The sequence below is a fragment of the Mus musculus genome, chromosome 6 (assembly GCF_000001635.26).
Source record: "Mus musculus strain C57BL/6J chromosome 6, GRCm38.p6 C57BL/6J".
Taxonomy (NCBI): domain Eukaryota; kingdom Metazoa; phylum Chordata; class Mammalia; order Rodentia; family Muridae; genus Mus; species Mus musculus.
The window spans coordinates 41,261,848-41,278,147 of NC_000072.6; the positions used below are offsets into that span (position 1 = coordinate 41,261,848).

The 16,300-nt window shown below is 41.0% G+C and overlaps 2 pseudogenes and 1 further gene; all 3 read left to right on the forward strand.

Moving 5' to 3' along the window:
* Tcrb (T cell receptor beta chain) overlaps positions 1-16,300 on the forward strand; it is a 667,076-nt gene that overhangs the window by 370,552 nt on the left and 280,224 nt on the right.
* Positions 4,850-5,303, forward strand: Trbv28 (T cell receptor beta variable 28; annotated as a pseudogene). Its single transcript is given in 2 exon segments — positions 4,850-4,898; positions 5,032-5,303. Coding segments are annotated over 2 exon segments (321 nt in total).
* Positions 9,556-10,034, forward strand: Trbv29 (T cell receptor beta, variable 29; annotated as a pseudogene). The gene is given in 2 exon segments: positions 9,556-9,604; positions 9,740-10,034. Coding segments are annotated over 2 exon segments (344 nt in total).

The window sequence follows — 16,300 nt, forward strand, 5'->3', positions numbered from 1 at the left end:
AGAACTGAATTAGCCTAAGAAATACATACCTAGAAGAAGTTCTGTTAAGAGAAGAACTAGATGAGAGGTCAGAGTTGAGGACTCTGGTTTGTGTAGCCTCCAGAGTTAGGAATGTTCAATTCAGGGTCCCAGAGTCTCAACCCATGGATTGTTGCCTTCATATAGGCTTCCTAGTGGGCTTTCCGGTTGGTTTCTACACTGTTCTAACACAGGCCTCCTAGACTTCAACGTAGACTTCAACAAAACATAGGCACTGAGAACCTAGCTCAGAGAAGCTGTAAGTATTCTGTACCGGGATGTTTTCAGAGTATCAAATCAAATTGGATATCCAGGTAAACAGATCCAGGATAAAGCATAAAGTTTATTCATTATTTCTCTGAAGTTGACACCTTTGAAAATGATGCCCTGGGTGAGTATAATATTTCTCACAAAACCAGTGAGGTCTTGGAGTGTAAGTCAGTGGCAAAGCATTTACCCAGAGTGCATGAGGCCCTACGTTCAGACTACCTACCACCACAACAAAGAAAAAGAATTATCACCCCAGACATTTTAATCTTCCAACCTTAAGAAGGCTCTTAGATTTCTCTGTGCTAGCTTATCAATGTAGCCAATCTTTTCTGTACAAAATGTACAAGTCCAAGTTCACAGTGCCCATCTAAGTGCCTAACTCAGAGAAGCCACCCACATACGAGGACCTTCCTGGTCCTCAATTATCCTCCTTCTCTGTCTTCTCCCCATCTTAATCATATCCTACTCCCAGTTTTCTTGCCTTCCTGATCATACCAACTTTTGTTGACATAATATAAATTAATATACAGCTTGGGTCTTAAAATGACACAATCCCAACCTATTCCACACCTGACTGAAATTGGGTAGGAGGAATGCTACATTCCTTTCTGAAAGATTGAGGGAAAAATCCACACTCCATCCATCTGACCCTCTTCTGTATAGCTAAGGAAGGGTCTATGCTTTTAAGGACCTGTGTGATCAGATTTGGACCACCTGGATGTCAAGGATGTTCTCCCTATACCAAGATCTGCTTATCAACAGCCTCAGTGACTTCTGCAAACTTAAGTCCCCTTGCCTGTTTAATTAAGTATATTCACAGATTACACAATTTAGGTTTTAACTTGGTTCAAGTGACGTTCACTATGATACTCCACTAGAGGGCAGTAACAGATTCTGTAATAAATACATCACGTTGCAAATAATAATGTGAGAGTGTGACAAAATTCAATATATATGCACACGTATTTTGAAAACACACAGATTTAATTTGTATTCTCAGGGTCTGGTGGTAGAGAACAAAGTGATATAAGGTAGAGTATACCTTTCAAACTGAAATAGCTTAAGTGTAAAGTGAGTTGGGACTACAATTATGATGATAATTTTGTTAGTCCATACCTGGGCTCAAAATCATACAAAAGTAAAGATAGCCATGTAGCTGAAGTGCAAAACACATGTTCTTGTACAGCTGTTTAATAAATAGCCCCTCCACTGAGGATAAGATACAAGCTTAGAGTTTTGTGAAGATATTTTTACCCAGTGTGGGTAGACAAGAAACAAGGCCTAGAGTTATGCCTTGAAGAAGGGAGAAGATAACAGATACATATGGCAAAATTGAAAAGTGAAAGAAGAACAGGGAAGACAAGACAGTGTACCTAACATTAGAGTGCAAAAGGGAGAAAAAGATTCCTATTTTCTTTTAGGTCTTATTGTTAAAGGCATAAAATTCTTCCTTGTACTGAAAGTGGAACTGTTCCCTCAAACTTTTAAATATGTTGAGCTTGGGCAGAAGAGATCAAAGGGAAGGTCATACAAAGAGTAGGAAGTAGACAACTTCCTCCTGTCATAAAGGTACCAGGACTCAAGCCAACAGCAGCATCTCAGTGCCTTGATTAATACAGAAAAGGAAAGATACAAGTGAAGCTTCAGGGTTGAAGGCAAAGGGCAGGGAAGGCATGTGTCTGGGGGACTAACTTAACTGGAACAGGACGAGAAGGCAGAACTGGCTACTATCTGGTTGTTTCATTTTGTCTTTTATTTTCCATACTGATATGAAAAGTACTTAAGGAGAAGTGATAAAATTGGAAGTGTAACCATATTCTCTATAGAAGTCGAATCATTGTAAACACAGGAAAAGCCTGATAAATTAGGGTTTAATATGATGTGTACGGGTACAGGGCCAGATTTCTCACCGTAAAACGTGGGTGTCAGAGTTTTCGATAATATTAAATTACGTTCTTCAGTATACTTTTGAGGTTAGTAACTACTTTCCTTTTATTAGGAACATCTAAGCTACATGGAGGATTTCTAAGGCAATACAAACACTTCTGTCGGAAGCTAAATCAAACTTGTTCTCCATGCTTTCTTCCAAAAGAGATTGTAGACAAGAAAAGAAAAACTATTCCTTAGATATGATATGACAACAACCATTCTTCTCTCAATATGCGGAATAAAAACTGATGGGCCTGCCCTTTCTACCACGAAGGAGTGTGGGAACAAAAGTCATAGCCATGAGAACTGGAATGAAGGCCTCCAACTTTCCTGGAGTTGAAAATAATGCAGTAAAATTCTAGAAACCCCAGAGAAGCTCTGGCTGTGGGTGGAAGCCTTGGGAAGGATGGAGGATTCTCTTGTATTTCTTCTCATCCCCAAAATACTTTGTTTCCAACACAGCATAAAAGAAGCTTAAAAGCACACTATTAGCAAAAGAGCACATTTTGCTGCAGACCCTCTGTGTCTCTGGTCTGCGAGGAACGGGATTTCTTAGGCAGATGGGCAAAAGAGTCGGATGAAGTGACAATCAGGCACACACAAGAGAGGTGTTGAATCTGAATGTAATGTTCTGGTTGAGCTTCAGACTTATATTACAACGAATTATCAAAGGATACAAATCACAAAAGACAAGATACACTGAAATTCACCAGTTACAGCAGAAAGGAATTTGCAGGGACTAATTAAATGTTTACATTAGGGATAACAAGCCCTGCCTAGGATCAGCCTAATGCCAGGCAAGAATTTCACACTTTAAGGTTAAAAGCATCAGGGGGTTGTTAACTCTTGACAGGCCTTAAGAGTAATGTGTTATCACAGAGCTCTAAATTCTTAGGTCTAGTAAAACTTATCCTGTCTGGAGAGTTCTCCCTTATCAGGGTAGTATATCAACTTATACTTGATATGGAATGTAGCCTGTAGTAAAAGATTTCTATCTCAGTGAGACTTTTAGTCTCTTTCTGCAAAGAGCTGAGTTAATGGCAAGTGCTTTATTGTTTTATGGTAGAGCTTAATTAGTTACTGAATAGGTTAAACTCCTTGCTGCTATCTGCATTCTAAGAACACTGGGAAAAGGCTTTAGCTATGTTAGAATACAATCTTAAAAGGCATTTACTATAAGGTAATACTATATAGAGTGCACGTGGATCCATACACTAGACTAATGTGGATTTGGAAAATTAATTTTATGGGTTAGGGGAATAGCCAAAGATCTGGGAGTAAGTTTCCTTGAAACTCTTTCCTCATGAGAAAGCTTTCAGACTTTCATCTGAAAAGCTGACTCCACCGGAGTCCCGTGACATTTCATACTATAAATACATGCAACCTTTCTTTCCTGGATCTAGGAATTTGACTTATATTGATTATACATAGAAATTAGCATAAGTATATTTTATGTAAGTATATGTGCTTGATCATACTCCTCTCGGCCATCATTTTTTGTAAATATATAATCTTACCCATTAGATATAATTTAATTAATTAATTAATTATTATTCCAAATCTCTCTCTCTCTCTCTCTCTCTCTCTCTCTCTCTCTCTCTCTCTCTCTCTCTCTCTCTCTCTCCTCCTCCTCCTCCTCCTCCTCCTCCTCCTCCTCCTCCTCCTCTCCCCCCCCCCCCGTGGTGTGTGTGTGTGTGTGTGTGTGTGTGTGTGTGTGTGTTCACCACATGGCTGCCTGGTGGCAGTGGTAGATAGAAGATGTCATCAGGTTCGTTAGTACAAGAGTTTCACAGAATTGTGAGTTGTCTTGTGGGCAACTCTGGAACATCATCAACTCTGCTCTTCACAACCAAGCCATCTTTCAAACTCCTATAGTTTTTTTTTCAAACTCCTATAGTTTAATTAGAAGAAGTGGAGGAGGAAGAGGAGGAGGAGGAAGAGGAAGAGGAGGAAGAGCAAAACTCAAACATGCTATGCATTCCGCTAGACTCTTCTGGGAAAGGAGAGGGAAAAAGAACGTCAAGAAGCATATAATAAACACTAGGCAAGCAGGCTCTGGCAAGAACAACTAACTCTCATCTGCTAAAGATCAGGGGATAGGTGTTCTAAGATTTTAAAGGGGATACATGATGGCAAAATAATCTGTGGTGTGAACTGACTGAGCTTTTACACCTTTGCATCTTTTGAAAGCCAGTGACTAAGGAAACCCGTCAGTGAGTAGGCTAAGGAAGATACTTGGAATCTTTTCTGCAGTATAAAAATAGCTTCTAAAAATAAAACACTGTTTTGATAGCAGAGTAAGCTTTCTGTTCTCACATTTCTAGGTGATAGTCACACGTTATCGTGAGGATCTAGAATACACAAATATTTGAAAATTTTACAAGAGTGTGCTAATACAAAAACGTGGCACACGCGTACAGACACATTGCCTTAAAGAAACTGAGGAAATGACATGAATCACAAGAGCTGTTTCAATGCCTGTGAACTCACCAAATAGCTGCAGAAAAGGGAGCAGCTTTCCTATCTCAAATGTTTCTGGCACCCAAGTACTTAAAAGAGGGAGAAACCTCACTATACTATTTGCAGCCTTGAGGCTATCTAGCTGAGGCAGGGGTTTTATTCTGCTATTGCCATGGTCACCAGTCTCTCAAGATGTGTGGTCCTTTATTTTCTATGAACAGGTGAGTTCTGAAACACATGAGTGACCTGTGGCTACAGCTTGTAGACCAAAGCTCAGATCTTATCCTAGAAGGCTTCACCAGTATCTCTTTTCATTCAACTGGCTGTCTCAACCTCTATCTTCTTCAATCGTAGTCTCCACAGAAGCCCAAGTCATCCAAATCGCAAGACACCTCATCATAGATAGTGGGAAGAAGTTGAAAATAACTTGCTCTCAGAATATGAGTCATGACTCTGTTTTGCCATAGATGAGACTCATGTCTGTAATCTAAAGCTGGCTTATTACTCAATTAATGTTGATATTATCAACAAGGAAAAAGTCTCTGATAGATATATCATCTTTAGAAAATCTTCCAGCATCGACCAGGCATGTGTGCACCTCTGTGCCATGAGTGAATGCAGCACTGCACACCCAGCTGCTGTTTACATAAAAAGAACACCCAAAAGGAACAAGAAGTCTCTTCCCTCGGTAGGCCCTACTCCAGCCCAGAGAAAGGAACACCTTTCCCCAATGCCAACAGCCATGAAGCCCTCTATCACTCCCCAGTCTCAAAGGTTCTCAGCAATGCACTTCCCTTCTCTGCTCCAGTTCTTTTTTTTTATTATTATGTATTTTCCTCAATGACATTTCCAATGCTATCCCAAAAGTCCCCCATACCCTCCTCCCCCACTTCCCTACCCACCCATTCTCATTTTTTTGGCCCTGGCGTTCCCCTGTACTGGGGCATATAAAGTTTGTGTGTCCAATGGGCCTCTCTTTCCAGTGATGGCTGACTAGGCCACCTTTTGATACATATGTAGCTAGAGTCAAGAGCTCCGGGGTACTGGTTAGTTCATAATGTTGTTGCACCTACAGGGTTGCAGATCTCTTTAGCTCCTTAAATACTTTCTCTAGCTCCTCCATTGGGGGCCCTGTGATCCATCCAATAGCTGACTGTGAGCATCCACTTATGTGTTTGCTAGGCCTCTGCCTAGTCTCACAAGAGACAGCTATATCTGGGTCCTTTCAGCAAAATCTTGCTAGTGTATGCAGTGGTGTCATCATTTGGAAGCTGATTATGGGGTGGATCCCTAGATAAGGCAGTCTAACTTTCTATACCACAGAGCCTTCCAAAACTCAGACAGAGCAAGTTCCTCCCATTAGGTCTAGAGTGCCATTGTACGACTGTGTACCTTTCTTCCTCTGGGGCTTTGATCTTCAGATACAATGAAGCTGCTTCTCAAGCAGCTCCGAATAAATTACAGGCTTTCATATTGCTAGTTTTATTATTGATATTTTTGTCAGTTTTTTCTGAGTGTGAGTAGGAATGTCACATTCTGAGTTGCTTATGAAATCAAACTGTTATCCACTAGCGTGCAAGCTCACAGTGTAACTGTGCTCTACCATCTGATGACCTTCCACACCAAATCCATAGCCACATTTTACACACTTCTAAGTATTAATTTCATTGTAACATTTACTAATTTTCTCTATCCTTGCTATTGTAGTACAACCTCTCACCTGGATTCCTCTGATCACCATCCATCTAGTCACCCAGACTGCCAGCTTGGCAGCTGTTCCTGCCAGTAAGTCTTCCCTGAGCTGAAAACCCTACAGTTTCTTTATTGAACTATTTTGTGTGAATTATTTTGTGAACTCGTAAGTCTACATCCCTTTTTCTGATTATATTTCTGCTTTCCTTTAGCTGCTCTGACTGCCTGCCTTCTCATACAGAAATTTCTTCCTCCCCAGCCCCAAGGTGTACACTATGCTAATTCCTCTCTCTTCATCGATGATGCCCTTCTATCAGATCTTCTCTCTAAGTGAGGATTTCCTCATGTAATATTAGACACATACTTGCCTCCAAGAATACTCCTCTTGGCATCCTGATGGGTTTAGTGATCTTCTAACTGCCTGGTGAGTTTTCTGTTGAGTATTCTTATTGCAACCTGAGCAAAGTTAGCATAAATGCCCGACACCATCATGAGCTTACCCACAATGGACGGCCATAGTATGCTCTGTTATGTAGCCTTTGTCTTCTTAAAATAGGTAAGTCAGGGCTGGTGAGATGGCTCAGTGGGTAAGAGCACCCGACTGCTCTTCCGAAGGTCAGGAGTTCAAATCCCAGCAACCACATGGTGGCTCACAACCATCTGTAACGAGATCTGACTCCCTCTTCTGGAGTGTCTGAGGACAGCTACAGTGTACTTACATATAATAAATAAATAAATAAATAAATAAATAAATCTTAAAAAAAAAATAGGTAAGTCAGAGGCATGGGTATGACTGCACTTGGTAGGCCAGACTCTATATTTGCTAGCTCTTACACATATATATTACTGTCCTTCCTACATCGTCTGTATTTTGCCCATAATATCTATGTTCACAGTTTCACTGGGGCACTTGTTAGATATTGTCATCAAGACAGATGATGAGTCTGTGATGCAACTAGAATATGTACATTGGCCTGGATTCTGATATTTTACCTATTATTTGCTTGGCTCCTGGAGGGCTAAGTGCAAGCCTTTAAGAGCTATGGGTTTTCTTAAAATAAGACTTAAGTTTTCCTCTCATACTCTAAATGTGTAGATCCTCTTCTCTCTATCATCAGTTAGACCACAATCCTGAAAGTCACATCCTCAATGCACAAAAATGGTTGTCACCAAGGGAAGAGGTGACTCTTACTTCTGAGCCCTGACTTTACTATGGGAAAATGCTGTCCCCACAGAAAGGAAGCACCCAGAAGCATTATTGCACAGGAGCATATTTGAGGTCTCATGTGAAGATCCAGCTATAACACTACTGAGCATATTCCTAAAAGATGCTCCAACATATAACAAGGACTCATGCTCCATTATGTTTGTAGAAGCCTTATTTATAATAGCCAGGAGCTGGAAACAACCCAGATGTCCATCAACAGAAGAATGGATATAGAAAATGTGGTATACTTACACAGTGGAGTACAACTCAGCTAGTAAAAACAATGAGTTCATGAAATTCACAGGCAAATGGATAGAATTAGAAAGTAACAACCTGAGTGAGGTAACTCAGACACAAAAGAACACACATGGTATGTACTCACTGATAAATGGATATTAGCCCCAAAGTTCAGAATACCCACTATACAACCCACAAAACATATGAAGCTTGAAAATGAAGACCAAAGTGTAGATGCTTCAATCTTACTTAGAAGGGGAAGCAAAATAATCACAGGAGGTAGAAGGAGGCAGGGACCTGGGAGGGAGAGAGAGAAGAAGGGGAGAGAAAAGTGGGAGGGGGCAGGATCAGGTAGGGAAAGGGGCAGGAGAGAAATACAGAGGGTTGGGAAATTGAATAGAAATATGTAGCCATGGGGGGTTGGGAAATGGAGAGAGCCACTAGAAAGTCCCAGAAGTCAGGAGATCGAGAAGCTCCAAGGACCCATTAGCCACTGAAATTATGAATAACATTAGCCAAAATACCCTACAAAGGGAAGATAGAACCTGTAGAGACAACCTCTAGTAGATAGGCATGGCCTCTAGTTGAGGGATTTGGTCGCCTAACCATCTCAAAACTTTTAACCCAGAATTGTTTTTATCTAAAGGAAATGTAGGGACAAAAGAAAAAAAAATGGAACCGAGACTGAAGGAAAGGCCATCTAGAGACCACCTCCCCTAGGGATCCATTCCATCTGCAGATACCAAACCTCAACACTATTGCCAAGAAACACTTGCTGACAGAATTCTGCTATGGTTGTCCCATGAGAGGCTCTGCCAGCACCTCATTAATACAGATGCAGATACAGCCAACTATCTGACTGAGCCTGGAAACCCCAATAAAGCTAGGGCAAGGACTGAAGGAGCTGAAGGTGATTGCAACCCCATAGAAAGAACAATATCAACTAACTGGATTGCCCAGAGCTCACAGGGACTAAACCACCAACCAAAGAGAATACATTAAAGGATCCATGGCTCCAGCTGCATATGTAGCAGAGGATGGCCTTATCTGGCATCAATGGGAGGGGAGGCCTTTGGTAGTATGCAAGCTTGATGCCCCAGCACAGGGGGATTGCTAGAGTGGTGAAGCAGGAGTGGGTGAGTAGGTGGAGGACCACCCTCATAGAGGCAAAGGGGATGGGAATGGGATGGGGGTGTTGCAGAGCTGACAACATTTGAAATATAAATAAATGAATTAACCACTAAAAACAACAGATTATTTGCCTATAACTCATACTTTTTTGCTTACCCATGAGTATACTTGTGGTGCACCACTGTCCCCATCAGCCCTTTTGTCAAACTTTTAAATGATATTTACACCATTGCTGTCACCACCACCAATGGAACATAAAGAAAACAAATATTTTGGTGAGAGGAATTAGCTAATTGCATATTAAAAGACATCAATGAAAATTGCCTCTATCTATGGATTCAGAATGGCAAAAATTGGAAGTATCTAAAAATGAATACTTTCAGAAGACTAAACTGGTGAGCTCCCAGACACACACAGTATCATTCCATATACATGTACGTAAAAGTGCACATACACAGAGATACTTCCATGATAACCTCTTTCTTCTCTTGACACCTCCACATGTTTTAATCTACATGCAGGAAGAGAGTCATGGGTGTAGTCAAAGACAGTGACATCATAAGCACTCAATATAGAGCAACAAAAGGATCCACACTTTCCTCAAAACCACCATGAGAGTTAGGCTCATCTCTGCTGTGGTGCTGTGTTTCCTAGGAACAGGTGAGTGGTGGAAATTGGTATGTCTTTGGCAATGAGGACAAACTGTATACTATTACTTCTGTGCCTTGCCTAACAAGATTTTCTAGTATCAGGTTGCTTGATGGTCTTGTCTTCACTTCCTCTTCTTCACCACAGGCCTTGTGGACATGAAAGTAACCCAGATGCCAAGATACCTGATCAAAAGAATGGGAGAGAATGTTTTGCTGGAATGTGGACAGGACATGAGCCATGAAACAATGTACTGGTATCGACAAGACCCTGGTCTGGGGCTACAGCTGATTTATATCTCATACGATGTTGATAGTAACAGCGAAGGAGACATCCCTAAAGGATACAGGGTCTCACGGAAGAAGCGGGAGCATTTCTCCCTGATTCTGGATTCTGCTAAAACAAACCAGACATCTGTGTACTTCTGTGCTAGCAGTTTATCCACAGCTCTACACAGCCACATCCTTTCTACACAAAAATAGTAGATGGGAAGGATATGATTTTCCCTCATGCCTAATGCTGGCTTTCATGTCACACTTACGCCACTTAGAAATAGGTGGCCAGGAAAGAGGACTCTCCATGCACTCACACATTAGAAAAAAGAAAAAGAAAAAAGACAAAGCACAGGATATTCTCACTCCTTCATAACCCAAAAGACTAAAAGACAGTGTGAACTTATCCTGCCACAAAGTATCAGCTATCCCTAAACTAAATTCATGAGCCTGCTACACCGTACCAGGAGAAGTCCTCTTTCATAGTCACACTACGTACAGCTCTGTCTGTCATTTTAATAATTTCACCCTTTTGGTTTTTAACCCTCCATCCCTTTCACTAAGCTTTGTTTACTTTGCACTTTGTCACCAGGGGGCACTCACACCTTTCAGCTCTTTACATCTACTTTACTGTCTGTCCTTATCCAAAGGTTTATGAAGTTTGGATTTTATTTATCCCATTAAAAACGGAACCAGTCTTATTAGTAAAAATGTGACTTCAAAATCTCTTATCAGTTGTATTTCATTGGAAAGTCTCCAGTCGGGGCAAGAGTAAACCATGGTGTAGGTGGTTAGGCTCTAACTACTCTCACAAACACCTGGAAAGTCTGTTTGTTTGGAGTAATGAAACACAGAAAACTGAGCCTCAAATTACAAGTTTTTTTTAAACCATTAATAAGGCAAAACCAAGCTCCAACAATGTATTTAAATTTTTACTTTTCATTTATTTATTTATTTTTTGCAGGTGCATGTGGGTGCATATGTGCACATTTTGGTGTGTTCATTCACATGTATGTCAGAGGACAGCTTGCCTGGAATTAACTCATATTGACAGGGGTGGCTGAAGATGCCAATGTCCACAGAGCAAGAAAGTTGGTCCTGTAAAAAAATTATTATTCCATGCTACACTTTTATGCAAAGGAACACAGGAATGAAAAGTAGATATGTATTATAATGTTGAAGATTAAATTTACAAGGGAGATTAGGTATGAGCGGATGTGGGATAATAGAAGGCAAGAACAGAAGAACTTTGAAAAAGAAAAACTATGCTCTCTGAAGTGAAGGAAAAGACTATCTAGTAAACAAGAGTCTCCCAACTTTAGATAACGTCAAGAAGAGAGACAATGACTCATCACAAAATATAATTACTTAGCATAAATATAAGGATCTTTGGTGTATGTACATGGCTGACATTACCCATAAATCCACAAACACTGCTGAGATTCAGAGCAGGTAAAAGAAAAGGAATGGCTCTGAGTAATGTTTTCATTCCCATCATACCAGGGGTCTTTCACATCCCACCAAACTTGAATTCCTGGTTCCATATTTGCCATGTTTGCCATCCTAGTTTGAGGTCCCTTCCTGCCATAGCTGCCGCTCATCTCCATCACAACCAAGAAAGGAAAGTATGCAGAGATGCAGTAGCATTCATGGAAATAAACACGTACAAAGGGACCAAAAGGTTGTGGAAACAATTTTGAGTTTCTGAATAAATTGAAAATAATGGTTTTTTTTGGCTAATATCTACTTAGTAGTGGATATTAGCCAAGTACAAAATTGCCAGGATATGATTCACAGAACCAAGAAGGCTAACAAGCAAAAAGGCCCAAGTGAGAATGCCTCAGTTCCACTACGAAGGGAGAAGAAAGCAATCACAGGAGGGGGAAGAGAGGGATGGACCTGGGTGGGAAAGGTGACAAGGAGGGGAGTAGAGGAACATGATCACATATTGTGGGTGGGGATGGGGGAGAAACACGACTAAAGCCCTGAGGACAAGTAAAAAGAATGGAAGCAGGCAGCCACTGAAGGAAGGAGGTGGGGGGACCCTCTAGAATGTACCAGAGACCTGGGAAGTGAGAGACTCTCAGGACTCAAACAAAGGGACCTTAGATAAAATGCCCAACAGTGGGAGAGGGAACTTGTAGAATCTACCTCCAGTAAAAAGATAGGGCATCAAGTGGAAGGATATGGTTGCCATCCCACAGTCAAAAACTCTGACCCAGAATTTTTCTTGTCTGAAAGAACTGCAGGAACAAAAATGGAGAAAAGCATGAGGAAAGGAGGTCCAATGACAGGCCTAAATTGAGATCCAGCTCAAGGGGAGGCCCCAAGACCTGACACTATTACTGATGCTATAGTGTGCTGACAAACGGGGGCCTATCATGTCTGCCCTCTGAAAGACCCAACAAGTAGCTAAAAGAGTCAGATGCAGATATTTGCACCCACTCAATGGACAGAAGCTGCTGACCCTTGTGGTTGAACTGGAGAAAAGCTGGAAGAAGTTCAGGAGGAAGGCAACCTCATAGGAAAACCAGCAGTCTCAACTAACCTGGACCCCAAGGATCTCTTACACACTGAGCCACCAACCAGGCAGCATATACCAGCTGATATGAGCCTCCCAACACATATACAGCAGAGGAGTTCTGTGTCTGTGTTCAATCAGAGATGATACACCTAACCCTCGACAGATTTGGGACCCCAGGAGTGGGGAGGTGGGGAAGGGGGCATCCTCTTAGAGACAGGTGAGGGGGGAGGAGGTGTGGGATATAGAACTGTTGGAGGGTAGATGTAGAGCCAGGAGGGGGATAAAGTCTGGACTGTAAAAAAGATTAAAGAAGAAAAAGAAAAAGATAAAAGAAAATAATGTTTCAAGAAAAGTTTACAATATATCTTCTCAAAGGCACATAAAACCTCACTAATCCCCTGAAAATATCCCCTATTATTTCAACACACATCTATCATTTCCCAGAAAAAGGCTGCTTTAAGTCTGCTCATGGAACCACAGATTTTAATTATAAATTTGAGCCAATATAACAGTAAATTTTCCAATACTAAATGGAAGTTTCAGGTGGAGTGAATTTAACCAAAACATGTTATGTGTATACATAAAATTCTCAAACAATAAAGAAAAACAAGTTTTTTTGTTTGTTTGTTTGTTTATTTTTGGTGTTTTGAGACAGGGTTTCTCTGTATAGCCCTGGCTGTCCTGGAACTCACTTTGTAGACCAGGCTGGCCTCGAACTCAGAAATCGGCTTGCCTCTGCCTCCAAGTGCTGGGATAAAAGGCATGTACCACCACCGCCTGGCAGTTTATTTATTTTGATTGAAAAGTAATGTGTACAATGTATTCTGATCAGGCTTTCCCCTCAGGCAACTCTGCCCAGATCCTCCCACCTCCCCTCTCACCCTATAGATCAGTGCTATATGTACAGATCAGTGCCTTACTCTGCCATCCTCAGAGAAGCTTCCTCTTACAGTAGAAGAAATTAACACAGACACCCACAACTTACTAGCATGAAGGGCCTGAGAGATTTTGGAACACTCAGTCCTAAATGCAACAATATCTTTACCAAATCCCTTCCCTTAACGTTCAGGGAGCAATGCAGAAGAGAAGGCTGAAAGATTTTTTTTTTCTCATAAAATATTTTTTTAATTAGGTATTTTCCTCGTTTACATTTTCAATGCTATCCCAAAGGTCCCCCATACCCACCCCCCCAATCCCCTACCCACCCACTCCCCCTTTTTGGCCCTGGTGTTCCCCTGTACTGGGGCATATAAAGTTTGCAAGTCCAATGGGCCTCTCTTTGCAGTGATGGCCAACTAGGCCATCTTTTGATACATATGCAGCTAAAGACAAGAGCTCCTGGGTACTGGTTAGTTCATATTGTTGTTTCACCTATAGGGTTGCAGTTCCCTTTAGCTCCTTGGGTAATTTCTCTAGCTCCTCCATTGGGGGCCGTGTGACCCATCCAATAGCTGACTGTGATCATCCACTTCTGTGTTTGCTAGGCCCCGGCATAGTCTCACAAGAGAGAGCTATATCTGGGTCCTTTCAGCAAAATCTTGCTAGTGTATGCAATGGTGTCATCATTTGGAAGCTGATTATGGGATGGACCCCTGTATATGGCAATTACTAGATGGTCCATCCTTTTGTCACAGCTCCAAATTTTGTCTCTGTAACTCCTTCTATGGGTGTTTTGTTCCCATTTCTAAGAAAGGGTAAAGTGTCCACACTTTGGTCTTCGTTCTTCTTGAATTTCATGCGTTTGGCAAGTTGTATCTTATTTCTTCGGTATCCTAAGTTTATGGGCTAATATCCACTTATCAGTGAGTACATATTGTGCGAGTTCCTTTGTGATTGGGTTACTTCACTCAGGTTGATACCCTCCAGGTCCATCCATTTGCCTAGGAATTTCATAAAAGATTTTAAGAGTCAAAGAGAATGGATGACTTCAAGGAAACAGAAAAAAAATTAAAATTAAAGTGGAAGTTTTCGCAGTGTTCTTTGCTGGAACTAAGTGAGGTGGAGCTTCTGTCTACAGGAATCAAGGACAATGAGAGCTTGAAGCAGTTGTTTCTTCTCTAGAGATTCCAGGAACTATATAAAATATGGTAATGTTGATGCAGAGACAATACTTTGTACAAGAAAAAACAATGAACCTTATTAAAATAACTTGTTCATAGCCACACATCTTGTGAACCTGGTCATTGTGCTTTAATATTTTTTTCTGAATTCTACTTATGATGTGTTGGCTGGTAGCTCTTAAAAAACCCTGCCAAATGACACCCCAATGGTTTAGATATTTTAACACGGGCTAGGTAGCCATTATACTCTTTTCTCTGATTCCTTTTTATACATGACACAGCTGAAGAACCTGATCCTTTTAGCAGGATCATTTTCCCACTGTGGATCTAGGATTTTGCAAGGCTATAAAACCTTGTGTTGTTTAGGGGACACACAGCCTATATTTTGCTAACATTTGTGCCATTGGAAAACTGTGCTTCATTTTGAACTTGTTGCTCATCATTTCTGTTGTCCAGTTGTCACAATGAGACGTATATTTGTGAGTCTGAATTAAATTCGCCACATTGTAGATTCCACAGTCTCTTATTGGTTCACTGTATCAACCTCTTAGGGAAACACAATCTAGCAATGTCCTAAGAAAGGGTCAAAGAAAAGTAAAAGTTTTGTACCTAACATTAAAAAAAATGTTTTTTAAAATATCTTTCATATCTGGGGTTTGTAGGAAAATCTGTATTGAAAATTATAGCCTGTCTGAATTTTATTGACTTTTCCTTGTCATTTTATAATTCCCTGTTATCAAAAAGTTGGTGACTGCCAGAGAAGGAGGAGTCAGTTTTCCTTAGGGATGTTGGACTTAAGAGGCTAGCCATAGCCCAGTAGATGATCCTAAGCCCACACACATACAATGAGCACTAAGTGGACAAAAAGAGAAACATATGGAGTATATATATGGATATACAAAGATATATGTGGAAGCAGGAATGAGGGGAGTGGACTTGATCCAAACACAATATATGCATGTATGAAATTATCAATAAGTAAATAATCTGTTATTTATTTTTCCAACACTTTCAATTTTTAAAGTTTATAATTTTTTATTAGATATTTTCATTATTTACATTTCAAATGTTTTCCTCTTTCCTAGCTTCCCCTCCAAAAATCCACTATCCTCTTCCCCCTTCACCTGCTCCCCAGCCCACCCACTCCCACTTCCAGGTCCAGGCATTCCCCTATACTGAGGCATAGAACCTTCACAGGACCAAGGGCATCTCCTCCCATTGATGACCAACAAGGCCATCCTCTGCTACATATGCAGCTAGAGTCCCTCTGTATGTTTTCTTTGATTGGTGGTTTAGTTCCAGGGAGTTCTGGGGTTCCTGATTAGTTCATATTGTTGTTCCTCCTAGGGGGCTGCAAACCCCTTCAGCTCCTTGGGTACTTTCTCTGGCTCTTTCATTTCCTGTGCTCCATCTAATGGATGACTTAGCATCCACTTCTGTATTTTTCAGGCACTGGCAGAGCCTCTCAGGAAACAGCAATATCAGGTTCCTGTCAGCAAACTGTTTTTGGCATCTGTAATAGTGTCTGGATTTGGTGGTTGTTTATGGGATGGATCCATAGGTCAGGCAGTTTTAGGATTGTCATTCCTTCAGTCTCTGCTCTGAACTTTGTCTCTGTAACTCCTTCCATGGCTATTTAGTTCCCCCTTCTAAGAAGGATAAAAGTGTCCGCACTTTGGTCTTCCTTCTTCTTGAGTTTCATGTGTTTTGTATCATGTATCTTGGATATTCTGAGCTTCAGGGCTAATATCCACTTATCAGTGAGTGCACATCATGTGTGTTCTTTTGTGATTGGGTTACCTCACTTAGAATGACATCCTCCAGACCCATCCATTTGCCTAAGAATTTCATG